General features: G+C 54.3%; 1 protein-coding gene across 19 annotated transcripts in view; it reads right to left on the reverse strand.

Annotated features, from left to right (window-relative positions):
* The window catches only part of SCN5A (sodium voltage-gated channel alpha subunit 5), a 134,521-nt gene that overhangs the window by 75,255 nt on the left and 32,369 nt on the right, over window positions 1-26,897 (reverse strand). For all 19 annotated transcript variants that reach the window (XM_084987718.1, XM_084987708.1, XM_084987717.1 and 16 more), the window contains 4 exons: window positions 13,817-14,142; window positions 11,257-11,375; window positions 3,696-3,785; window positions 2,215-2,343 (listed from right to left, as the gene is read on the reverse strand). In XM_084987718.1, the coding sequence (XP_084843844.1) occupies window positions 2,215-2,343; window positions 3,696-3,785; window positions 11,257-11,375; window positions 13,817-14,089 (611 nt within the window). In that variant the 5' untranslated portion in view covers window positions 14,090-14,142. The remainder of the gene's footprint in view (window positions 1-2,214; window positions 2,344-3,695; window positions 3,786-11,256; window positions 11,376-13,816; window positions 14,143-26,897) is intronic.

Here is a 26,897-nt window from a genome sequence, read left to right on the forward strand (position 1 = left end):
CTCCTGTCCCCCTCTCTAATTAGCTGTGTGTCCCCCATTCCCCTGGAAGCCGTCTTGTCAAGGTCAAGGTCATCAACCATCTTTACACGGACTCCAAGGGTCCCTCTTGGTTCTCGCCCCCCTCAGCCTCCTTGTGGTTTCCTTCTAGTTGAGTCACATCCCTTGGTGGCTTTCAGACCACTGCTCTCTCCTGGTTTTCCTCCACCCTCCCCAGCAATTTCCTCCAGTTTCTTCGCTCCATCCTCCTTTCTCCTGACCTCGGGATGTTTGCACGTCCCAGGGTACAGTCCCCAGGCGGCTTCCCTTCCCTGGCGCCGCTCTCTCCCAGATGATCTCATCCGGTCTCCCGGCTTTAAATACCATCCGTATCCCGGCGGCTTCTAAATTTATACCCCCGAGTGGACCTCTTTCCTGAACTCCAGGCTGGAAGATCCAGTTGCCGACTTGCTATCTCACCCTGGATACTTTCATACCTAACACATTCCAGACCGGATGTTCGATCTGCTCCTCGCTCCGTTCTCCAGGCCAACAAATGTAATAGCAGCCACTCAGCTGCTCAAGCCAAAAGCCTGACATCTTGGGGTCTCCTGCCAGCCCTACTTTCAAATATACCTAGACTCTCACCATGTCTCTCACCTTCTCCACTCAGACCCTGGGCCCAGCCTCCATCCCCTTTCTCCTGGGTAATAAAATAGTCTCCTAACTGCTCGGCCACTTCCGCCCTTACCCCTCTGCATTGTCCTGCCCACAGGGCAGCCAGGGCAATCTTCCCAGAATGTAAGTCAGATCACGCCCCTCCCTGCTCCCTGGCTCCCATTGCCCTTGGCTCTTATCACAGCCCATAAGGCTGCATAATCTGCCCCCCACGCCCCACAACTCTTGCCCTTGTTGGCTCAGCTCTGCCCGGGCCTACGTCTACACTGGATTCGAGACGAGCGGTACCTCTGTCTGAGCTTCAGTTTCCCCACCTGTAAAATGGTCAGTGCACAAGCAGTGTGCCTAGAAATAGAGGTGCTAATGCATGTTCTGACCACCAGGCTCCCCATCCAGTTGAGAGAACCCAAGCAGCAGGGTCCAGCTTCCCTCTTTTCCTCTCTCCCTCCCACCGCAGGGCTGAGCTCAGAGCCGCTCACTCCCAAGGGTGAACACAGACTGTCATGAGCAGGTGGATTTAGTAAACCTGAGAATTCTAGAAAATGGCAGTTAAAGTGAACCTCTGAGACCACCCAGCCCAATGCCAACCTTTCACCAGTGGGCAAACTAAGGCTCCATAAGAGCAGGGAGTATAACCCTTGCCAGCTCTGCCCTTGCCAAGGGGTGGCGCCCAGCACACACTGGATTCTCCAAACACACCAGACTTTCAGAAAGGCTTTGAGGACTGAGCCCCTGACCATGACTCTTGCATGGGAGGCCTGTCCTGATCAGTTGTCCCCACCAGAATCTGGCATCCATTGCCTGAGTCACCCAGGGTGGAACGCCTCACCCCAATCCCTCATCAAAGGTCTCCTCCCAGACAAGGAAGTAGGGCCTCAGCCAGTGCGGGAGCAGGCCCGAGGTCACATTTGCTCACCATGTCCCTGCTGCTTGTGCACTGACTCCAGCCTTCCATTTTACAGGTGGGGCATCAGCTTTCTCAGCTATAAAATGGGGCTAAGAAACCCCCATCGGCTCTGTAAGAAGGCACTGGATCATGTCAGTAACCGGTATCTCATATCCTGCCAGAGGTGGAATCTGTGAGTGGACACCTGCAGCCACGCTGGGGCGCCTAGCATGCACACCTGTGGGTGCCTGGCCACTTCTCCAGGCTCCTTTGCTCTCTTTTGTGCACTTTAAATCATCCTGGAATCCAGCTCAGTATTCATAGTGGTCCAGATATTTCAGGCTGTAATATTGACTTCCCTTGATAGAAAGGGCAGAGGATGCTAAATTGAGTCTTAACAAAGTCTGTTGAGCACAGAGCTCCCATGGAACCACAAACAAGCCAGTGGACCTGACCACCATAGCCTTCGGAGCTACCCTGAACCCATCTCTCCCACCCGGGATGAGGCGAGGGCCTCCGGGCCATCTTCCTCCAGGCTCAGCTCTATGGCCACCTGTGGGGCTGATACGGCCTCAGCAGGGAGGACCAGCAGGCCAGGCAGCCTGGTGCCAGGAATGGCACCCAAGTCCCTCCGTGTGGCCTCACCCAGCACACCATGGCGGCGCGGGACTTACGCCATGATGATCACGCTGAAGTCCAGCCAGTTCCACGGGTCCCGAAGGAAGGTGAACGCGTGCAGGCAGAAGCCCCGAGCCAGAATCTTGACCAGAGACTCAAAGGTGTAGATGGCAGTGAAGGTATACCTGCGGAGGCCAGGGGGGTTTCTCAGGGAGGCCGAGGTCCACAGGCCAGGTCGGCCTGAGCCCAGGGCAGCGTCCCTCCTGAGGGCCCTCAGATGAGGCTCTCGGCAAAGCCCCCCGGCAGAGCTGGATTGGGGGTTGGAGCTTCATTCCAAACACTGGGCCAGCTAAGACACCTTCCTGTTTACTCGGCATGGCGCATGGGCCTTCCATGCGCCTGTGTGAACCCTCCATCTAGTTTCTTGGTTGTCTTGGTGTGAGAAGACCCCTCCCCTATCTCCTCACCCAGCCCTGGGGGTCCATGTACCCAGGCATGCGGTGGCCACTGAGGGGCAGTTAGGACACTCAGAGTTAGGCCCCTGGCCCTCATTTATGGATCCTCAGTAATGGGAGCCTGGTCCATCCTCAAGCACCTACAGGGAAGTGGGTACAGCTGTCTACCTTGGGCTTGGAAAAGGGGTTGAGGTCTAACACTTGAGGCTGGGAGGGGGCTGTTCCCTGTGCCTGGGCCTGGCTGAGCAATTTCAAATGGCCCCTGGGGCCCACAGGGCTGGACGAGGGAGGCCACACCCATGCTGCTCCCCAGGCCTCAGTGGGGGATCCAGACCCTGCCACTGACTCTCTGCTGGATCCTGTTCAAACATGGAGTGCCACCAGGAGAGCCACTTTGGTAAGAGAGACTGTCCCAACATTTCACTGGTCCCCCGAAAAAGAGGAGCCAAATGCACCAGGGCCTTGGGTCTGCTCAGAACCTGTGGGTCAGGTACTTTAATTTTGGAAGAAAGGACCAGATGTCTTTTTCTAAAACTGTGTGATGGCTACAGGAGGCAGGATTTGGAAGCCAGGCAGGAGAGGGTGGTGCTGAGGCAGAGATGGGCCTGATGGCATTCTCCTTGTAGCCACAGCCTCTAACTGCATGGCCTGGGGGAGGTTACTTTTCCAGTTCTGTCTCTCATCTGTCAAATGGTCACAGTGGCTGTACCTGCCCTATTGGGTTGCCGTGAGGGTTCCAGGACACTTTGCTTATTGTTCTATGGCAGCGCCTGGCATGTACCAAGTGCTTAATAAATTATTAGACGTATTATCTCAGAACCTTCTCCAATACCATCAGTCCTCTTCAGGGTGGATCAGGGAGAAACCCGCCACCTCGCCAACCTGGAGAGCTTCCTCTCCTGAGGGCACAACTCAAAGCATGAACTTGGCAGGACTGGAAAGAATAAAACAGGGAAAGGCTGGGCCGAGGACCCCCAGGTGGGTCAGTCCCTGGCCCTCTTCTGGGGTGACTTTGGGGCTGAGTCTGGGAGGGTGAAGGCAGGGCGGGAGGGGCTGGCTGGAGAGGTCCTGAAGATACTCACTCGACGTATTTGGTCCAGGGCGGAGGGTCGTGCTGGGCCATAAACACGCAGTTGGTCAGGATGGTGCACATGATGAGCATGCTGAAGAGAGTGGCACAGGGTCAAGGAAAAGTCAAGGGCAGGGGCCAGATGGGCCGCCATGACTGGAGGGTCTGCCCCTGGGGTCAGCACCACCAGGCTAGGGCTGCCAGAGCAAGGAGACAGGGGCTCCCAGGAGACCTCCCAGGACACCAGGGCCCTGCCCCACTGAGGCCAGACACCTAGTCTGCTCCACAGCCCCGACAAGGACCAGATACCCTAATCTGCACCTTTAGCAGAATCCCCCATTGGGCCCATCCTGGAGGGAAGGGAGGAAGGGCCGGCCGCCTAGACTTCAGAGGTTTTGACCCAGGCCCCCTGGGAGCCTTGTCCTCAGCCACATTGGAGGGAGACCAGCATTTATAAACCACTCCTCAGGGACACTGTTTTGGGGAGAGGCAGGCCATGGTGACAGGGCTCCAGTTCCCTCCTCCACTTCTGTGGGAGCAGCCCAGGCCGACCTTTGAACTAGGACCTCTGCCAGAATACGTATGCCTTGTCAGGACACGCTGACCCCGTAGGTTGGCAGGGGACCACTTCTTAGGCTGCTTCCTCCTTCGTAGATGCTCTTCACTCCTGGCCTCTGCTCTGCCTAGCACACTGCTTCTCTCCTGCAAGGAGCACCCCCTCTCAGCAGCCTGACCTGACTCTTTGCTTGCTGCACCCCCCAGGGCACTGAGCATCCCTCTTTTCTCACACCTGGCTTCCTGAGTAGCAGTGCCCATCTGTCCCCACCAAAAGGGGGAGCTCTTCAAATGCTGGGGCTGTGTCTCAGGCAGCCTCTGGGCCCTTGGCCTTGAACTGAACTGCTCCATGCCTTGTCTGCTCCCTGACTCTTTGGCTCCAAGTCCCAGAATAGCCAGGGACAGATCTTGGGCCTCCTGTGGGCTAGGGCACCCCCACGGGGCCTCACCCAGAACTGGGACACTCTGCTGCCCTTAAAATCCTCTCCCCAGCCCAAGAAGGGAAGCTGGGCCTCCCACTCCCTGCGGCTGCCCCCAGGCTCATCACACTGCCCCAGCCTCAGCCCAGCGGGCAGCAGCTGCCAGCTGGGCAATTCCCCGGGGCTGCCCAGGAGCTGTAGTAATTGAGCTCTGGGGGCGGCCCCTTTCCTCCCCCACCACAGCTCTACCTTTTCCCCGCAGCCTGGTCCAGCCTCAGGCCTGCGGGGGAGCCCGAGACAGTCAGACTGGAGCTGGGGCTGAGCTGCCTTCTGGCAGGGGCTACCTCAGCTGGGGAGAGAGGACGTCTCAAGGGATCCATGTGAATGCCCTCCACACCTTCAGCCCTCCTTCTAGTGAATCAGGCGACAGCATGTCAGAGCCGGCTCCCAGTTTATAACGAACGAATTCTCCAGTTTCTCATCTGAGATGAGAGGAGTCAGGTTTTGGGACCACCCCACCCCCACCCCAGCCAAACCAGATTTGCTCAGCTTAGAGCCCATGTCTCCAGGAAGCCTTGATTCCCCTGGCCAGAGGGCACTGCTCCAGGAACTGGGGTCCCTTTCTCTGCCTGGGGGAGGCTCTCCATAGCCAAGCCTATCCCCTTCTCCCGATTTCAAGGGCAGGATTAGATACCCATCTCGGCAGCCCTTCCTCTACACACACACTCCTCACACCCCGGCTCCCTGCCAAGGCTTTCCTCACCAGGCAGGCAGTTAACAAGTCCCTCAATCAGCCTTTACTCATCCCCACAGATCTATTGCTAAACCGTCTACTGAGGATCAGATGATTCCTGAAATATGAAGGTAATGATGCTAAGAGCAAGCATTTACTAGGCCCTTCCTAGATGCCAGGCTCTGCTCTCTGCATCCATTATCTAATTTGCTTCTCCCAAAAGCGCAGGAGGTAGGGGCTTTGTCTCCATTTTAGAGACGAGGAGACTGAGGCACAAAGAGGTTACCTTGAAGGATGCTACAGGAGGGAGAAGAAGGCCCCCCACCCCACCCCAAAGACAACCACGTCCTAATCCCTGGAAACTATAAACGTTAATTTATATGGCAAAAAGGACTTTGCCAATGTGATTAAATTAAGGAGCTGGGGATTATCCGGGATTATCTGGGTGGGCCCAATGTCATCACAGGGTCCTTCTACCAGAAAGAGGGAAGCGTCAGTCAGCAGGATGCTTGTGAGAGACTCCACCAGCTGTTGCTGACTTTGGCAATGGAAAGGGGCCAGAGACGAGGATTTTCCCGTAGCCTCTAGAAAACAGATTCTCCCCTAGAGCCTCCAAAAAGGACTGCAGCCCCACCACACCTTGATTTTAGCCCAGTGAGAGTATTTTTGCATTTCTGATCTCCAGCACTGGAAGATGAGAATCCATGTTGTTTTAAGCCACTAAATTTATGGTAATTTTACAGCAGCCACAGAAAATGACTGTAGGTACAAAGCTGGTCCCTGAGGCCTGGCTGTCCTGATGCCAGCCTCTGCTCTGAGCCCTGCTGCTGCCTTACCTTCTCTGCACGATGACACCAAAGAGCCCCTGGTCCCTTCTGGCACCTCCAAAGTGAAGGCCTTTGTGAGTCACATGGCATCAGGCCTTCACCTGCCGAGTGGGAATGCTCTCCCTCGCCTGGATTCTGCCACCCACAAGGCAGGATGAAAACTAAAGGGTGAAGGGTGAGCAAGATGACCACCCAGGAGGAGGAAGAGAATTGTCATTTAAAAAAACAAACCTCTCATGAGCACAGGTGCATGGCCCTGTGTGGGAGACTGGGAGACCTCTGAACTGCTGAACTATCCCCAGATGGGATGTTATGAGAAATCAGACACCCCTTGGGCTGGGCTGGGCTGGGCAGGAAGGCTTCCTGGAGGAGGCATTTAGAAAAGTACCGGAGGCTGGCTAGGGTTCCCCCAGCAATTAGCCCATCTGGTAACGATGAAGCTGAGGACTGGGGAGACCCCCTGATGGGGGAGCCAAGCCTCAGAGCTCTCATTAGAGAGCACAAAAGGCCACTTGGCAGACAGCCACAATGTGGGCAGGCTCCTGGACCGGAGGACTTGGTGGGACACAGAAGAGGTGAGCTGAGCTCTAACATCAGGACTTAGGCAAGAGCCAGAGTAGACAGCTCTTCTAAGTCCTGCCAGCCAGGGCCTGGGTCACACGGTGGGAGAGGACAGGAGTGGCCTGAATGAATTTTGGCTTCTCCAGACAGAGTAATGGCTTAGGGTGGGGTGAAGCTAATTCCTGGCTCTGCCACTTGACTGCTCAAAACCCTGCTGACTCTCTTCACCTTGAGGACGCCAGCCCTTCCATTATTCTCAGTCACTCCTGTGCGTGTGTGTGTGTGATTTCTTCCTACCTAGACCGAGCCACAGGTCCATGTCACTCTGCCCAAGCACCCTCAGGTCCCCTGGGGAGCCATGCACGCAATCAAAACCAGAGAGCTGAGTTAAGCACACTCCCGGCCAGGGCACACCTGTTTGCACTGCCTGGTGGTTTCAGGCTGATGACTGAGTTGGGTTCATGTGTGGGCAGAGGCAAAGGCCAGCTCTCCAGGGCTAAGCTCAGCGGAACATCTTTAATTCTGTCATGTCATTGTCCCCAAACACCCACTCCCAGCCTCATGATTAAAATGCCAGCAAGGACTGGCAGCATGGGTTATGGGGAATGCCTGGAACTGGGGCTGCCTGTCTTTAGATCCTAAGGAGGCAAAAAACTCCCAAAGAGAAGGAAATTAACAGGGGAAGTATTTTCATATATTTGTACTATTAAACGAACACACACACACACACACACACACACACACAAATACACATGGTTTGATTGCCCATTTGAATCTGCTAGGGGAACGTGGGAGGATTTTGTGAACAGATCCTGAGTACCCAGGAAGGCAAAATGCTTCTCGCCATGAACGTGCGTCCTCTCTGAATGTGACTGCAGTGGAATTTGGAGTTCTGTTGGTTTCTTTTATTTAATCCTCACAGGAACACATTCTGCAGGATTATAACAAAAATACATCAGAAAAAAAAATTCCACATGCCCATATTTACTTTTTAGGCAACTTCCCAGGGGCGCACTGCAAGCGTGGAGCCCAAAGCAAAGCTAAACTGAGTTATCGTGTGCTCACCACCAAGTCACTGGGATTGGTGCAAATGAGCAGGATTTCTTTCTCAAGAGCTGGGGCTGCATTCCTGCCCCTTTTTAAGTTTGTCTTTCCAACCCTATTGCCCATTCCAAAGGGCCTGGCATAGAACTTTGCACAATGGGGACGTAAATGTTCAAATGGCTATAAAAATGGAAGTTGAAAATCAGTGCAGAGTTTCAGGTTTTGCAACACGAAAAAGTCTGAGGCATCTGCGCCATAACAATGTGCCTAAAGTTAACATGACTGCACAGGACACTTAAAAATGGTTAAGATGGGGGAGTTTCCATTGTGGTTCAGCCAAAATGAATCTGACTATTATCTATGAGCACGCAGGTTCAATCCCTGACCTCACTCAGTGGGTTAAGGATCTGGCATTGCCATGAGCTGTGGTGTAGGCCACAGACACAGCTTGGATCTGGCATTGCTGTGGCTGTGGCGTAAGCCAGTATATACAGCTCTACTTTGACCTCTAGCCTGGGAACCTCCATATGGCACAGGTGTGGCCTTAAAAAGACCAAAAATAAATAAATAAATAAATAAATAAAAAGGTTAAGATGGGAATTCTGTTGTGGGGCAGTGGGTTAAGGATCTGGCATTGTCACTGTAGCGGCTCGGGTTGCTGCTGTGGCACGGGGTTCGATCCCTGGCCAGGAACTTCTGCATGCTGTGGGCATGGCCAAAAACATGGTTAAGATGGTCAACTTTATGTTATATGTTTTCTACCACAATGGAAAAAAAAATGGAAGTAGAAAGTTGATTATTCAAAACCTGAAATCTGCATGCATTAGAAATGCATAGTGACAGCTAATGGGCATGGGATTTATTTTTGGGGTGATAAAAATGTTTTTGAATTAGACAGTGATGACAGTTGCACAACATTATGAATATACTAAAGTCTGCCAAATTGTACACTGTAAGTGGTAAATTTTATGGTATGTGAACTATGTCCTGATTAAAATAAAGAGAAATACTTGAAGCGTTTGTAGATTTCTAGGACTCACCCTGGCAACGGTGGTCTGGAAAGGGCTAGGCATCTGCATGTTTAACAAACCTCCCAGGTGCCACTCACAGACTGACATTTGGAAACGACTGCCTCAGAGCAGTGTGTGCTCACATTGTAAAGACCTTCCTAAGATGCACATTCTAGGGAGGGGCCCGAGATTTGGCAGTTCTTCTAAGATCCCTGTGATGCTACTGCCGCTGCGGGTCAATGTACCACACTTGGATGGCAAGCCTCAAGGACACAGAGGGGCTACTCCCAAACCCCCGAATCCAGGCCCCTTCCTCTCCCTCAGTGCCCTCTGAGCCCGCTAAGGGGCGCTGTTGAAGGCCAGCAGTGCGCTCCCGTCCCCAGGCAGTGGAGCGTCAAAGGCAGCACTCAGAGCTCAGCACAGGGCCTCCCTGATGTTCAGCCACTTCCCTGGGGCAGCTTCCCTTGGGGACATGGTCCAACTCAGAGCCCTCAGGGCTGGTCCTGCAGGTGGAACCAGCCCCTCGCAGCCTCAGAACCACAGCTCAACAGACCCTCTGGCCAGGCTGGGGAATTCCATCACCCCCACCACCTGCCTGGCCCACCTGCCCCCCTGTCCTCAGTTGGCCCACAGCCCAGCCTTGCAGGAGCCCTGGGGCTGCATCTGCATCCCGAGGGGCTGCTGTGGCTGCCAAACAGAGCTGGGTTGGTTAGATACCTGGAGGAGAAGCCCCAGGTGGGAGCAGGCGTGCTTTCAGGGAGGCCACGCCCTTGGAGTGAGGCTCGAGACAGGCTCAGAGCACGAAGAAGGCTGGCCTTTCCTCCTGCCACACGGTCCTCACCAGGCTGTGCCCACACACCGACAGGAACAACACCTCCTTGGTGGCTGTCTAATCACTTTTAGGGTCCTGTCAAATTCCCAAAGGGGCAAGGACAGGGTCTTATTCGCTCGAGAGCCCAGGGTGCTGGGCAAAGTGCCTGGCACCTACAGGGAGCTTGGGAACCATTGCAGAATGGCTCAAAATTAAATCTGCAACCACCCTTGCCTCACAAAATGCAGCTGTGGCTGGCAGGCTGCCTCCCGAATACAGCCCCTCCACACAATGTCTGCCCACCTCAGAGACCACCCTCCTGATGCTATGGCATAGCCTGCATGGAGTGGGGGTGGTTTCCGGACATAGATGTGCCTCAGAGACATGCGAGAAAGGCAGGAGAAGGCTAGAAGGGGGCTGGAGAGGGCCTGCGTATAGAGGACAAAGGGGGCCCAGAGGCCCCCCATCACTGGCCCCTGGGGTTGGGATCAGGCTCTGGGGCACAGGTGGGCAGACAGTGGAGCCAGGAAGGAGCACCCCTCACCCCTGCAGGGGCAATCAGCCTCTGTCTCAGTTACTCAGCTCTCCACTGGGCAGCTGTTTCCCTGAAGCCTCTTGTCCTGCCCAGAGGTTAATGGATGAGGCCTTCGCCTTGGCCTCAAAAAAGGTCCACCCAGAGGGGCAGCTGAGGGGAGACCTAGGGGAGCTCTCTTGGGCAGCCCGCCAACCCCACTACTAATCATGCCGATGAGCCCAGCAGCACTGATTCAATTACTGGCCGAGCCAGCTGCAGCCAAAGCAAAGCTGCCCAGGCCCTCACGGTGTAACAGGCGCCTCCACAGCTGGACACCTGCCCTCCCTGCAAGGCTCCATGTGGGGAGCCCCTTTTCTGAAGCCCAGAGAACAGCTGTTTCCCCACCCCATGCTCGGCCTGAACCGGGCCCTCCTAGGGCCCAAGACCAGTCCTGGTCCCTTACTGCACTGCCGCCCTCCCACAGCTGTCCTCCGCAGCCTGCAGCTTTTTTAGGCTGTGGTTTATATAATTTAACGCTAACCAGAGTTCTTTGAGATACTCTGAAACTGCAAACATTTCGTCAACACCTAATCAAAAAGCAAGTGTTGCCTCCCTCGAAAGAGGCCCAAGTGTGAAGAAACCAGAGGCCTCTTCACTGGGAAGTGGTTTCTCCTTGGCTGAGCCCTGGCGAGCTGCTTGAGGTCCCTGTGAGTGGGCAGGGAGGTGCAGAGCCGAAGGGGTGCTGTGGGAGGGGACATGTGGAGCCAAGATCAGAGCCAGGGCACAGTGACTGGTCTTGCTTCCTCTGGGATCCTCAGCAGCTTAGCTTCTAGGACGTACCTCTCCTGAAGCGTCGGAGCCGAATTTCCCAAACTTTCATGTGTCCACGACCCCCTGGAATCTTGTCAGAAGGCAGACGCTGCCTGGGCAGGTCTGGCGTGGGGTCCGAGAGACTGATTTCCAATCAGCTCCCGGCAGTGACGGTGTGTTTGTCTGGGGACCAACCAGGAATCAATGACACCCTCAGCCCTGAGCACCCTGCCCACCCTCAGTGCGGGGCCCAGGGTGTACACACAGCTGGGACGGATGGCAAAGGATATGAATGAACCAGAATCTTCACGGCCGCTCTCCGGATCGGGTGGAAGGGGCTAAGGATGTACAGGGCGTTGGTGGCACTGAACCGGAAGATGGTCTTGCCTTTGTTCAGCACGATGAAGGTCTGTGGACAGAGAGCCACTTGAGGTTGGATGGCAGCCCCTAGGCCCCTACAGAGAGAGGTTCTTGGGGGTGAGCTGTTGGGCCAGAGCCCCAGAACTCCAGCTGGAGGTAGGGTGAGAGGAAGAGGAGAGGGCCTCAGCAGGTGGGTAGGGGCAGCCAGTGCATTTGGCAGATCAGGGGTCTCTTGTTGGGTCGCCCATGGCTGGCATGGGATGAGATCGCGTTTAGGGGGATGTCAGGTTGGGTGGGATTTAGCTTTGTTTCAAAATTACAGTCCCAACCAGAAGGGGCCTTGGACAATCCTGGCCAAGCTGTTGACACAGCAGAGGCCAGGACTCAAAGGATGCCCCTCCTTCCCCTCTCCCCTCTGACCCATGTGCCCCCCACCCCACTGGGCCCACCGAGGAGTGAGGGTCTGGTGAGGGATCTGGTCAGCAGGGAGGACTGCTGGCTGAGAAGTCGGGATGAGGAAAATGCAGAACCCAGCCCAGCAGAGAGCAGCTGTCTCTGGGACCCCATCTCCTGGAGCCCAGGACGGATGGAGCCCACCGACCCCAGAGAACACAACCTAGTGTCTCCCCCAGAGGATCACATGCAGCCCAGAGTAAACCCGCTCCCCAAGCTTCCAGAAGATTCTATCTACACAACAGGGCATGGGAATGGATGATGGGTGCTGGACGCTGAGCTCAATTGACAATTGAGCCAGACACTGCCCTTGAGGACAGCAGTCCACCCCCCTGCCCAGGCTGCAGCGGGTGCAGCTGAGGTGGCAGGGCACTGGGGCTGGGCTTCTCCCAGGGCTGAGCTGCTGAGATAAGGTTCTATTTAATCTGGGCTGGGGAGACAAGTTAACCAGAAAGATGAGGACCCAAAGTTCTGTCATGGTGCCTGGGTCACCCCGTGGGACTGCAAGCAGTGTGGCCAGGGGGCAGCAAGGAGAGACAGGAGGTTGGAGACCAGATCCCTGCCTGGTCACGAGGAAAGGAGAGAGTTTCCTTGACTCCTAGGCTCAAGTGCCACCAGCCCCCAAGCCCAGCCCGGCCCAGGCCCCGACTTAGCTGGGTCCCCCTTCCCTGACTCCTGCCTGTCCCAGCTAACTCCAACCTCATGGCCACTTTGACTCGCCACTCAAACATTGACCCATCCCCAGCTGTGGCCTTAACCCCAACCCTAAATCTGGCTTCCAGCTCTGACCAACCGTGACGTAGGCCCACCCACCCTGATTAATCCCAACATCTCGTCTAACTCTGACCCCAGCTGAGGCCACAGCCCCCGACCTTAATCCCCCTTGTGTCACTTGAACCAGGAGGAGGAAAACTTGTGCATATGGCCTGGGTGGGCTTCCCCTCTGCCCACGCACTCACACGTGCATGCACACGGACAGTTGTGCACCACGCCCGCCCTGACACCCAGTCTCTTAAATGCAGTCTCAAAGCACAGTGACACACACACTCAGCAGCCTGGTGACACTGACACACAACACTCATATCTGCCAGGCGGTCGCACTCGCCCTGGGAACACCGACCCCATGTCCTCTCAGTGCTTCCTTGGCCAGGTACTGACTGCAGCGACGTGAGCAGAAACCATCCTCCTTGGCACCCTACCTTCTGGAGAAAGGCCTCCCCCAAATTCAAATCTGCCCTCCCCTGACAGGGAGGCCCAAAGTGTGGGCAGCTGGGGTGGGAACCAGGCTTCTGCAGGAGCCCCGTGTCCTGAGAGGTGAGGCCAGGGCTAGGAATCCAGGTGGGAGAGTTTACCTCCTGGGTAGAAGTGCTGGGGGAAGCTTGAGTTACTTTGCCCTAGTGGACAAAAGCCACCTCTTTTCCCTACACTCAGGAGGGGCAATGGCAGAGCAACCCCCTCCCCACCCCTCTCAGACTTCCCACTGGCTGTCATGGTCCCATTGCCAGCCCACAAGGCCCAGGATGCTGCTGCTGTGACCCCTGGTCTGAGCAACCCTGATACAGCAAATGCTCAGCATGTTCTCTGGTGCAGGAGGTGGGGGCTGCACACTGTCCCTGGTTAGGCGGAGAGGGATCACCTGCTATGCTCTGGGGCCCTAACTCAACTCAGGTCAGGATGCAGGGCTCGACTCCAACCACACACACCACAGGACCAGGAGGCGTCCTCAAGTGGGGCGGGGACGGGGCATGTATCTAACCACACATGATTTCCAAAGTAGACACTCCACGAGGCAAGATTTCAACTGTGGCGGCCCTTTCTTTCATAACCCACACCATCTCAGGCTGCATAATTCTGGCCTTTTATTCCCGAACTCCAAAGTTAAGGTGATTGGAATACAGATCACTAATGACTCACTCCCCTAAGGCCCGGGGCAGCTGGCCCCAAAGAGAGCCCTGAATGAAAGCGAGGCCCTCTCCCCATCTGCCGCTGACAGGGAGGGATGCTGAGGGCAAGCAGGGTCGGGTGGATGGCACTCACCTTCTGGGTGCTGTAGAAGGGGTCCAGGTCCTCCAGGGGCTCTCCGATGAGCTCTCGGGGTGGGTTGCCATAGAGATCAGGCAGCTTTTTGGAGGCCTGCAGGTCCAGCTGGGGCCGGAGAGCCTCCTCCTCGGGCAGCCCGTCGCGGCTCTCCTGCGACGGAGCCGAGCCTCGGGCCTGCTTCTCCGCCATGCGCTTCTCGATGGCCGCCAGAGACTCCCGGGTGAACCTGCGGAAGCTGCTGGTGCCCCGAGGTAACAGGAAGTCTGCCATCTTCTCATCCTGCTTCTGGGGCACAGGCTGTCCTCACAGTGCCTGCGGGGAGGCTGGAAGACACAGACATGGGGGCCGATGCTGGCCTGAGGGGCATGGTGGCCTGAGCTGGGGGAGGCAGCTGCACTGCTGGAGGGAAGGACATGGCTTACAAAGATGCTGCCCCAGGTAAACCCAGAGCCCTCCAGGCTGTGCGGAACGCATGGGGACCTCAGGAGCATCTCTCCTCCCCTTCCCATCCCAGTGAGCACATCTGAATACAAGGAGGCCCCAGTGAAAGGGTCACTGGGGACCCTTCATGCTGCCTCGTTCCATCCAAAAGGAAACACTCACACCTGTTGGTTCCTTAACCAAGCCCATTTTGAGACATTTCTCACAACTGGTGCTGACATGCCCTGGGCTGCAGGAGACACACCATGGGCCATCTTTTTATACCAGATCTCTGGCAGGGCTGGTCTGGAACAAATGGACAATAGAATGATGAGTAGGTGGGTGAGGGCAACGGTGTTAGAAGCGTTGTCCTTCCTCTCAGCTTGTCTCCTCTGCATGAAACCCGGGGACCCTAGACAGGTGATCAGAGGCCTCCTAGGCCAATGCCCAAACTCTAGGCTTCTTTTCCAGGCAGATCCTTGACCTAGGTGCTGGGTCCAGAGGGTGGGGGCCACCCTGCCTGGTCTTCCCACAGCACTGTGCACCTGCCATCGGGGAAACTGCCTAGACTTCACCTGGAGCACGGAGGTGCCGACATCTGGCAGGTGATGGCGCATACGGATCTGAACATGACCCAGGCAAATCCTGCAGGCTTTTGGAAACAGCTGGGTAACAATTTTGCAGGTGTCATGGTGCACACAGCTGCCCCAGAGCTCCCCGAGAGGATCTCAAAGAAATCCCCAGAGTCAGGCATCCTTCCAGAGATGGGAAATGCTGATGGAGCACCCCATACTCCTCGTGCCTCCGCTCCCTCCCCTCCCCTGAGTCTGACCAATCCAGGGCTCCTTCCGAGTGACAGCAGAATCAGAAAGTGGTGACCGCGGTGACCACTAGGACATCTAGCTGGCACCCGCATGTGACGCCAAACCGGGAGAATGTGGCCCCCAGTGGCCTTGGACGATCCAGGGCCTGGTGCGAACAGGCTCTGACTATGACACGGAGGCCAGAGAATGTGCCTGACTGCCTCCCCAAAACAGGATGTGGTCGGCTCAGCTCCCGACTGGGATGCCATCATCACCACTGGAAGGGGGAGGCAGTGTCGCTAATTACCACATCAAACCCGGGCATGACTGGGCACCTGTTGGAGATCTCTGCCAGGACAGAATCCCTTACCAACAAAGACCAGCTTTGCCTTGATCTGACTCCTGAGACACATGTCACCAAAGACCCCAATAAGTGGCTGCCACCCCAACCCCTGACATACCCCGCAGATGGCCCAGGTGCCAAGCATCAAGAAGCAGGCACTTGGCCAGGTGACAGGTAAACAGTGAGCAAACATAACACAGCCAGGTCTCCAAAGGGCACCTCTGGTCCCCAGGGACAAGCAGCACAGAATGTGTGAAGGGAAGCCAGAGGACGGAGGTCCCAGGATCGGCACTTTCAGAACCACCCCATCCTGCAGCCTCTTGTTCTTCTGTTTCATTCCAGTAATGTGAGATAAACAGCTCTGTTGAAAACAGCCAGTGAGGGAGTAGGTCCCAATTTTGTAAAAGCCTGTCCCTGTCTACCTCCACCTCTGCCTGAACAAAGACAGGATTCGGTAATACTCGTCACCAAACGTGAAAGGTGATTTTTTTTTTTTCCCCTTGGCTTATGGAAATTTGAATCATTTTAAACTTTCTTCTTTATGCTTTTCTTCAGTTCTTCAATTATTTATGATGATTGTACATTGATTTGACAAGAACAATAAAGTCATTCTTATTAAAACAAAACAAAACAAGCTAGCCTGGATAATGGCAGCCCCTTCCTTGCAGGGCGATCCTTTGCACCGTGAGCAATCTCTAGGCCCGTAAATCGGGAAGCCTCCTCTTTCTCTTGGAATTATCTCCTAAAAATAGTGTTCTCTGTCTCACTGTACCCATCTGGGTCCACACGCCTGCAAGGGCTCTGGAGACACGTGACCTACGGAGCTTCACCAGTACACATTGGCATGTGTGTGTGTGTGAGCCTGTGTGTGCACACACGTGCACACACACCCAAGCTCGCAGCTGCATATACATCTGTTCTAGTAAAGGTGTTTCTAAACTCTGCATCGAAATCAGCTGTTTGTACAGACTGGTGCCCAGCCATACCAGGTACACACCAGGTACATTCAGTTTGTACATTCCACAAACTGAACTCATCCAGTAACTAGCACTCAGGTTGAGAAATAATAGATCACTCGCAGTCTCTCTGATGGGGGTTCCCCTCCAGTCACCAAATGGATCCCCACTCTCCTGACAAACAATGAACTGCATCTCATTCTCATTAACCTCCACCTGAAATTTGCCATTTTCTTCCCTTATGAACGTAGGCAGTGAAATGGCAGTGTCACCAGCACCCGAGACCAACAGAAATGCAGATTCGTCCTTGCCCCGTTACAGGGGCTGCAGGTATCTCAAATATCATTAATGCCATGGTTACTTCAAAATTACAGTACTTCTTAGACCACCGATAGTTGTTATTATTTAATACAGTAATAAAGAAGCCCTGGTGACAGGGCCCTGAGTCCTGGGAATGGTCTTGCCCCAGCTGGCCTCCAGCAGGGCACCCAAACTCTTGGGGCCTGGTGGTTTGTGAAACCAGATTCCAGATGAAGTTCCCTGCTCCCCAACGGCCAGGCAGCTTCAGGTTCCAAAGTAAACCTGCCAAGCATGTCTTTTGTCTCTGGGCCCTCACAGGCGGCTCACTGTGGGGGAGTAGGATCTGTTTTCTCCCTGTTCCCCTGCTGCCTGCACCTGACTCTGGCCCTGCACTTCCCTCAGCAGCTCAGGGCCCACGCCTGGCTGGGGCTGAGACTGGCTGAGCCCTGGCTGCATGGTTTCCGGGGACACCTGGGCAAGGAAAGGTGGGAGTAGATCTGAGGACACTCCAGGCTCAGGCTCAGACCCAGCCCCAGGCTCCAGGCCCCAGGCCCCAGGCCTAGGAGGGCAGGCCCTCAGCTTTGTGGAAGGACCCACCTACGGCTGGGGAAGCGGGGCCTCTGTTTCGCACAGCTCCATCATGTGGGGGAGCCTGGAGCAGATTTGATCCAAAGCTCTCAGCCACTCTTTTAGATGCCGGCACTGCATGACTGTCGCCCTCACCCAGGACAGCTAGTTATAATGCCGTGACACGGAACACAACAGCCTGGCAGCCTGTGGTGCAGCCACGCACTGTTGGGGTAGAGGAGTGACACGCAGGCCTTCCCTGCCTTAGCATTAAAATTCCTGTGTCCCCAAATGCCCTTCGGTCCTGGACAAACCAGACCAGTCGGCCATCCCTGGAGTGAGGAGAGACCCGAGACTCTGGCCTAACCCCTCCTGGCAGCCCCTTCCTGCCCACTCTCCTCCCAGATCCTGAAGGAGGCTCACTCCAGCTCAGGAGTCACGTCTGGCATTTTGGTCGCCTTGGAATCAGAGCCTCAGGAACACAACAGGCAAAGAATATTCTTTGCCATGTAAATTTATGCAAAGCGCTCTGTGGAAGTCGTTCCTGGGCTTCCTAGAAAAGCTCTGCGGCTTCCTCTGCTCTGGGCACCTTCTTCCCACCCTGAGGTCCGGGGACCACGGACTGGAGCACCCACTACCCTGGCACTAGTTCCACCTGTGCCCATCAGTCCTGAAGGCTCAGGAAGAGGGTGTGGGTGCCCCTGAAGCAGGTGGAGGCAGGGAGGGTACCAGGAGCCACTTCCGGCCTTCCTTGAGGAGACCACATTAAAACGAATCAACGTCTCAATCCATACACTCATTTTTACTAACTGAGTGATTCAGCGAACATCTTAAACAGCACCCACTGTGTACACCGTCCTAGAAGTGACCTTATGGAATACTTTCCTTCCCCAGGTGATGGATCCCAAATCAACAGGTATGGTGACAGGGGAAGGAGGAAAAGCCATCAGCAAAGAGACTCCGTGGTGGCTAGTAGAAAAATTTCCCCTCTTTCTTGTTGAGACTGTTGACAAGGAAATGCCCTGGGCTGGGAGAACCCAGTCCTGTGTCCAGGTCTGCTGGACTTTCTGGTTTCTGAAAGATTCGCTGGTCCTGTGTGGGACAGGGGTGTGGTTGGGCTAGAGCTTAGAAGCTAGACCACCCGTGTCAACCTGGACCCTGGGCACTCGGACCTTGGGCAAGTGAATTACTGGTTCTCTACCTCAGTTTTCCCATATATAAAATGTGGTTAATAATAGTACCTTTGTCACAGGGCTATTGTGAGGCATAAGCGTATTAACACTTGAGAAGGCTCGACAGCCAGAAAGTGTTCAATGAGTGTCAGGTGCTGTCATTGTGACGGTTGTTGCCATTTTCCTGTCCTAAGAACTCTAGCTCGGAAGACCCTTCGCTGAAAAAAACCTTCTCTCTGCCCACACCAATGATCCCTGCCTGGCTGGCCCTTCCCTTCTGAGTGTCCCTGGCACACTGCAGTCCCAACACTGGCTTCATCACACGGCAGGGCATTTGGTTCTACAACTGCCTCTCCCTCTGGCTGTGTCCTGAGCTCCCAAAGTACAGTCTGGCCCCGCAGAGGAGAGAGAGGGAAGGAGAAAAGGAAAAAGCAGTGCCAGATCTGCCTTCCTATTGCCCAGCCACTAACCCATGCTGGGACCCCGGGAAACGTCGTGATGTTTAAACTGATCACATTTTGAATATATGCACTGGGTTAAAGAAAATGTGTTAAAATTAATTTCACCTGTTTCTCTTTATGTTTTAAAATGTGGCTACTAGAAACTTTTAAGTTATATATATGCATGACTTGCATTTGAAGCTTGAACTGTATCTTTATTGGATGGCACTGTCCTAGAGTTCCAGCTACCAGGCCCTAAACCCTTAGAGTGGAGGTGGGGGAGGGGAGGGAGCTGGAAATGGAGGGGAGGAGGGGTGAGGGATGGGTCATCAGCAAACCAGAAAGTGGTCACCCCAGTTTCTGGCACTGGCTGTGGGTGGCAGAGCTTTCTCCAGCCACAGGTTGGGATGGCAGGGGGAGGGGTTGACAGCATGTTTCGGGCCATCCCTCCTGCCCAGGCAATTATCTGCACAGTCCTGGCTCTCCCAGGGGTAAGGGTTTGGACAAAGGCTCAGCAGGGGTGCCAGCTGGTGCTTGTGGCCCTGTGCATTCAGGTCCCTGCTCCCAGATCAAAGGTACATTGGCACATCTTTGTGCTTGCAGGGCCTCCACTCCTTTGAGGCTGCACATGCATTAACCCTGTCCAGTCTGGAGCCTGGTCTTAGGAAAGGGGGGATTCATGAAAGGGCTTTCTTCTTAGTCGCCACCCCAGCCCCAGCTATCTGGAGAAGTCCTGCAGAATCATCCCCACCCCTCCCAGAGGTGAACACATCCAGCCGGGAAGCCGGGGATGCCCTCATTTGCATAAATTTGAATCTCATTTACTCCAACACTCAGGCTGAAGCAGAGGCTAATTCAGCTGACAGTAAAATCCCACAGGCTTGCTATGCTCAAGTGATTCCCCAGGCACGGATGAAAAAGGGGGTCCCTGAGACCAAGCCCCCTTCCAGACTGGTTTCAGCCCAAGCCTCCTGGCTTTTCATCTCCTCCTCCTTACAGTAAGGATGGGGCCTGGGGGGCTGGGAAGTGGCAGTTCATCTCATCGGGGTGTCCAGTGGTGTTCTGGTGCCAGGCTAGGGGAAATGCAAACTCCCCAGGTCACGCAAGGCCACCTCCACCAGGCACACGGCACTTCCTTCCCCCAAGCTGGAGTCTTCCTGTCACTTTCTGAGCTGCTTCATGCTTAAGGGATCTGTAAGGTGCTGAGAGCCCTGCTGAGCAGCTCTGAGCTAAAGTCAAGGCCCAGCACTGCCTCAGGCCCTGGGTCTCCTGGGTGGTGACCTGGATGAGCTATTATTTCGAGACCAGAGAGGCTAGAAGTTAGACAGCCAGCTTAGTCACCCCAGAGCACTTCTGCCCCAGATCTTGGCGGGGTTACCCACACCCCCTGCCCCCACTGCCAATATATACCATCGGGCCAGAAAGGTGCCCACTTGTGGTCCCAGAAACACTCTCCTAGCACACAGGTGCACAGAGTTGGCAATCAGCATCCTGTCATTCTCCAGCCCAGTTCCCTCCAACTCACTTTCCTTAATACCTCAGCTGAAAAAATGCTCCCCAGGGGAACTGCCTGGATGCCACGGCAACCTAGATGTTTACAGGGCACCTACTGTGTGCACCAAAGGAGACAGAAATGCCCCTGGAGAAACCTGGGAGGCCTGTAGTATAGGGTCCTCTGGAGCAATAAGGCAATCCACAAAGTCCATGCCACAAAAGCACAGCCAAATGTGCAACCCTCTCCCCTTCATATGCTTTTAAACTGAGGTATAGTATACACAGAAGAAAGTGCACAGCTTTTAGGTGTACAGTTAGATGAGTTTTAACAAATGTCTCTACCTGTGTAACTACCATCTCAATTAAGATGCTTCCCCGCTGTCCCTTTCCAGTCAGCTTTTCTGACGTCTGTCACCACAGATGAGTTCTGCCTAGTCTAGACCTTCTTAGACATGGAATCATACCATATTGGTGTCACCTGTTCTTGCTCAACATAATGCTTTGGAGATTTTCCACTTTTTATTTGTTGGTTATTGCCATCTAAGTTACTTGTGCAATAAACTGGGAACACAAGTGACCCATCTGGGGACAAGTCCTCAATTCAATCCCCTCGAGGGCTGGCAGGGGCCTGAAATCTAGCAATCTCTGGGGTCAGTCGGCCCAAGGGGATACTTAGGAGTTTTTCTTTCTTTCTCTCAGAAATTTCCTAAAATGGAAACTCTGCAGTGATACATCTAATAGGGGCCCAGGCCCAGCAAGCAAGTGGGGGCTCTCCCTACACTTCCAGTTTTGTTATCAACTAGCTGTCGCTTTATTTAACTGGCAGTCTGTGCTGCCTGTGACCCAGCACAGTGGCAGGGGTGGTGCTGGCTGAGCTCCTCTGCCTTTTTCCACCTAAGTCTGGCTGTGATGGGCAGGTCACCATTGCTCAGGCCCCTTGCACCCCCACACCAGGAATGGACCCAGAGGGCGGGCATCTTGGCTCTGAGGGGCTCTTTGGATCACTTTTCTGCTACGGGCCTGGGCTGATGAGGCCGGGCTCTGATGGCCATGCACCAGGTATTGATTGCATTGGGCTGGTCCCTCCCATGGTCTGATTTCCCTCCCATCTTGGAACCTCTGGGGTACCTCCCAGCCCACCCCGGAAGAAGGAAGGATGCTAACAGAGCCTGAGAACTGAATTGGTGCTTCAAGCCAGATGAGCCTCCCTGCCCTCCTGTCCCTCTGAAAACAGCCTCTTGAGCCAGGTCCTCCCTTCACACAGGCCTTCGAGGAATCAATACCGGCCAGAAAGCCATTTACCACCTTTCTGATGCCAGGAAGATCCTTTCTACTGTTCAAAATCCATTCCCAGAAAGCACGGGGACTGCCCTGGCAAGGCCTGGGTGGGGCCAGGGAGACACTGGCTCTGGGCTTAGTGCCACCCGCATGCCTGTGTGACCTTGAGCCCATGGGGTGACTCGCGCCAGTGTGTGGCCTCTCTGGGATGTAAGGAGGGGAGTGAAAGCCCTTAGAGATGACGACAGCGGGATCTCCAAGTAGACGAGGGATCCACTTCTCGGGCCCACACAGCCTCTGTGAGAGCGGCTTCATCCTACTCAGCTAATACCCTTGTGGGGATGTGACTTTCCACTGCCTCCCTGGGAGATTTAATCAGAAGAAGAAACTGAAGAGGAGAGAAAAGGGAAAGAACTCCAGTCTCAGAGCATAAACATTCTTCCAACTGCAGGCCTGAAAACACGATGTGATCCCCTTCACCTCTCCCAACGCCGAGCATCGTCCACGGCTGGGCTCTAGTGCCACCTCCTCCAGGCAGCCTCCTCTGGCTACTCTGGGCCGTACTGACCTCCTATTGGGGAAGCCAACCTCCCAACTCCAACCTTGCATTTACTCTCTCCTGGGCAGCTCTCTTTCATGCCTGTGAGATGAGCCTGGGGTAGCTCTGAGGGTCCTTTTCTGCCCATCCAGAGCAGTAAACCAAGTGAGGAATGAACAAGAGATTGGCAAGCCTTCCCAGCAAACTCTGGTTTCGACAATCACAATGAAATTTTCTGTTGGGCTTAGGGCACACCAGATATCCCTCTAGGAAATAAAGTTGGAGGTAGGAAGGCTATGGGCATCCAAGCTCCTCAGCCTATGGCTGTGGTGACTCTGCAGGGATGGGGTGAGGCAGGCCTGGCAGGGGAGATGATGCAAGTTGGAGTCCAGGAGTCAGATGGCTCCAATGCTATGCCAGCCATGATGGCTGTCCCCCAAAAGCCTGTTCCTGGTCTCCCTCCCCCATTTGAGGGTCCCAGGCCCCAGGAATTGACGTGGGTTCTCTATAAATAGCACCCATTCCATATTGATCATCTTAAAAAGACACAGTATGTTCTAGGCCCACAGAGAGGAGCAAAGTGTCTAAATATAGTGTCATCCCCAGGAACCGCTGCCAGCCCGAGGTGAGTGGTGTAGGATGTGCATAAGCAAAGGGGCAGCCTGAAGGGGCTGACGACTGAGCAGGGGTGGTGGAAGGAAGCAGGGAACCTCTCCACCCCCATGCCAGTCCCTCGACTCCAGCTTAGGACTTTGGCTCTGCCTCAGGGCCTTTGCACTAGCAGCCTCCTCTTTACACAATGGTCTTGCCTCAGATCGCCTCAGGATTGGTTCTTTCTTGTTATTCAGGCCTCAGTTTGGTCTCCTCCTTAAAGATGCCTTTCCTGACTGCCAGTCCAGCCACTCCCATCTCTCCGTCACATCACCCTATTTTATTCCCTTCACACCAAGGGTCATGATCTAAAGTCATTTTCTGTATCTATTTGTTTCGTGGTATCTAGTGTGTCTTTCCCAAATGATGTGTCAACTTTATGAGAGCAATTATTGAATCTGGACAGTAGAGTTTCTAGAATCTTCCATGGCATGGATTAGGTACTAAATGTCTTATCCAGACTCTCTCTGACCACTTCTGCCTCAGACCTCTGCCATGGGCCAGACTGAGCTGGCAGAGGGCAGTGGGCTTGGAGTCCCAGGATCACTCCTCAGTCCCCCATCCCAAGACTGCGCCCTGCAGCGTCCAGCCTCTCTTCTTTCTCCCTCGTGGATTTAGCCACAGGACTTCTAGCCCAGCCCCTCTACTCCTGGAAACCTGCTCTAGACCACCTCATCTTGTCCCCACACAGCGCGTTCTGGAATACTTTCCTCTCCTCAGGGCAAAGCTCCCTCCCCTTCGTGCCCCCTGCTCAGAGCAGGAATCACAGTTCCTGCCTTCAAAATCACCCTCCCAGAGCTTCCTAGGAAGAGTCATTTCACCCCAGGTCTTCCTGACTGGCCCACTGGATGAACCAGAGCAACTGAGGCCCCACCGGCGCATGTTCAACTCAGAGCCCTCTGCCCTCCCTGTGAGGGATAGGCATCTTTCCCACAAGCCCACGCACGCAGGCACACCGCACGGACACACACACCTACAGTGTCCACTCCAGGCTCTCCCTACAGCCCTCCCTTGACCCCACTCCCCAGCTCCCCTCTATCTCTTTCCTCCCTCTTAAACCATCAAACTCTTTGAAAGAGCTGTCTACACATGCTATCTCCACGTCCTCACCTCCTGCTCACTTCTCAACCCACTCCAAACTGGATTCCATTCTCACCAATTCATTCATTCATTCATTCACTCATTCATCCATCAACAATTCATCTGCACCCAGCACCACATTCTGTGGGTGCCAAGAGGGAAATTTCTGTTGTCACCAGCACCCTCATTGCTCATTTTTAAATTATGCATTTTTTTTTTTTATCTATCTAAGAAAGTCTCAGAACATATATTCTAGACTCTCAATAGAAGCAGGAGACTCCCAGGACATGCACCCTCCTTGCTTTCTGTGACACCTCCCACTCCTCGCTGTCCTCCCACCTCTCTGACTGCTCCTTGCCAGCCTCCTTGGCAGACTTCTCCGGCCGTGATATTGGAGTGCCTCAGGGTTCTGGACTCAGCCCTCTTCTCAGCATGAGAACCACCTGGGTGCTTTCAAAAATACTGATACCAAGGCCTCAACCCAGAGTCAAATCAATTAGAATTTCTGGGGATGGAGCCTGGGCATAGGTTTGTTTTGTTTAAACCACTTTCTTAGACTCCCCTGGTGGTGTAGCAGGCGAAGGATCTGGTGTTGCTGCAGCAGTGTGGGTTCAACTCCTGGCCCTGGAACTTCCTCATGTCGTGGGTGTAGCCCCAAAACAAACAAAACAAAAAGAAATAAACCCCTTTCTAAGTGATGCTAATCCTCCAGGGCTGAGAACCACAGGTCTGCATTCTTACTAGGCAATCTAATTCACTGTCATGGCTCCAAGGACAAGCTTCTACAGATAATTCCAAGTTTTTACCTCTAGTCCAGCCCTCCTTCCTGAACCCGGGACCCTTCCCTCCAACTGACTGCTGGATGGTGACATCTCCCTGGAAGTACTACAGGTTCAGATCAAGACCCCGAAAAATCCATCACCTTCTCCTTGTTCTGCATCAGGTTTGCCAACCCAAACTCCATGTGCCCATCCCCCTTCTCATGGTGTTAGGCTATAGCAGTAAACCTCAGTGAGCAAGTGAAGTTGGGGGTGGGAGAGTGGCATATTCCTTAACAGGGAAGGAAGCTGGTTCTATCACCTGTGGTTACCTTCTGGTTCCTCTCCTTCAAATTAAAAAATTTTGCTGGCATCCAAGGTCTGCCCTGGAGAGGTGGTATAGTGCAAGGTAGATATACTGACACCTGGGGTCCCGCTACTTAGTAGATGTGTAACACTGAGTAAGTTACTTAACCTCTCTGGGCCTTCAGTTTCACTGTCTGCAAACTGGTCATTATTATGGTCTCTGCCTCCAGGGTTGATGCAAGGATTCAGTGAGATGAGTCTTATAAAGTGCTTAGTGCCATGCCTGGCTGGCAGAAAGCACTCAGTGAATGTTAGCTATTTTTAGTACCATTACTGAGGATAAATTCCCAATTCCTGAGCGGAGCTCACAAGGGCCCCCATGACTGTGACCTTGATGTTAGCTTATACTCTTCTTTCTCATACCATAGGACCCAGCAAGTCACTGAACAATTATACTGTTTCACATCGTGGTGCTTTTGTACATGCTTGTCCTGATGGCTGGACTGCATGGTCTCTATCTAGAAAACTCCTACTCATCCTTCAAAACCCAGGTGGAAAGTTATTTTTGTTAGATAGATACCCTTGACTCTCCTGGCCAAAGGCAATCACTCCTCTTTTGGGTGGGCTATGGGGACACACTACTGTCATTTCATGCTCTTCTAATAACCTTCCCAAGGGTGAGCAGGAACCAGCCTCCCATGAACAGAACAGAGACTGCCATTTACCACTGGCCCAGGTTGCCCTCAGGCCTCCCTTCTCCTTGGGTTTCCTGAGCACCAGCCTCCTGTGCTCCCCAACTCCCAGCTGCCTCTGGTAATTCTCACCACTCCTCCAAGCTCCATCTTCATGCTGAGTGAGTCGATCCTGGAAATTTTCCAGAAGAACTTCACACACGGAGTTGGGGCCAAGCACCCCAAAAGCATGGCAGCTGCCCATGCCACACTGGCTGCCACTGGTATGTGGCACCCCCGGGTCAGTTCCCATCCTGCTCAGATTCTCTTTGGTCAGTCCTAGGTTAGTTTGGCTCTCAGAAAGTAGACATCAAAGCATCTTTACCCTGATGGGGCCTCCAGTCCACTGACTCTTTAAGTGACCTTGGATAAGTCCTTGACCTGCTCTCAGCCTCAGTTTCTTGCCCTGCACAATGTAGTGGTGCTGAGAGGATTAGATTAAAACTTTACTGAGGTTCACTTCAGCACGAAGCTGGCCATTCCAGCATAAAATCTGTGTTCTGCACTCTGGCTGTACTCAGTCCGTCCCCTCCTCTCATGCTCCTGTGACTGCAGCAGGGCTTGAGCTATTAGCTTGTGCCACCCTCTTTCCACCTTCCAGCTCCATTGCCACCCACTCACATGCACCTGCCCAAGTCGAATGGGGAGGGGGGGAGTTGAGGGCAGCAGCAGGGGCCTGGGCCTCCCCTGCTCAGGGTCCCTCTGGATTCTGATGGGATGGTGGGAATCAGGAGAGGGCGGACATGCTGCAGCATGGTGGGGTCATGCTGAGTGTCTGTCTCCACTGGGAGGTCTAGGCTCCCTGCAGAAGTGCCTGGGGTCTCAGCGGGATGGGAGGACGGGAGGAGACAGCTGGGGGAACGGAATACCATCCCGGAACCTCAAGAGAAGACTGATCCCACCAGCCCTGCTGGTCTCAAAGCACTAAGGAGAGGAGATGACTCCTGCTACAGCCTCCGCCATGGCTTCTTGCCTCGGCTGTGCGCTGGCCTCCAACAGGTGTTTGCAAGGCAGGCCTAAGGCCAGGGGCCTTGTCCCCAGGATTTCCTCCACCACCAGCACTCTCGATACTTCCAGTCCCCACAAGGCCAGGCACCTCCACTTCCTCCCAGGGTGCCATCAGATGATCGAATAACAAGGAGGCCAAAAGCCGGCCTATGTCAGTCAGGGCACTTGGATTGGCCCCAGTCAGAGCTAGGAGGGCAAAGAACTCTCCTCATACCAGGGCACAGAAATCTCCT

Source organism: Sus scrofa, chromosome 13 (assembly GCF_054392235.1).
Source record: "Sus scrofa isolate SSC_HxYL_T2T_F1_AM1 chromosome 13, Sscrofa_HxYL_maternal_Yorkshire_Landrace_v2.0, whole genome shotgun sequence".
Lineage (NCBI taxonomy): Eukaryota > Metazoa > Chordata > Mammalia > Artiodactyla > Suidae > Sus > Sus scrofa.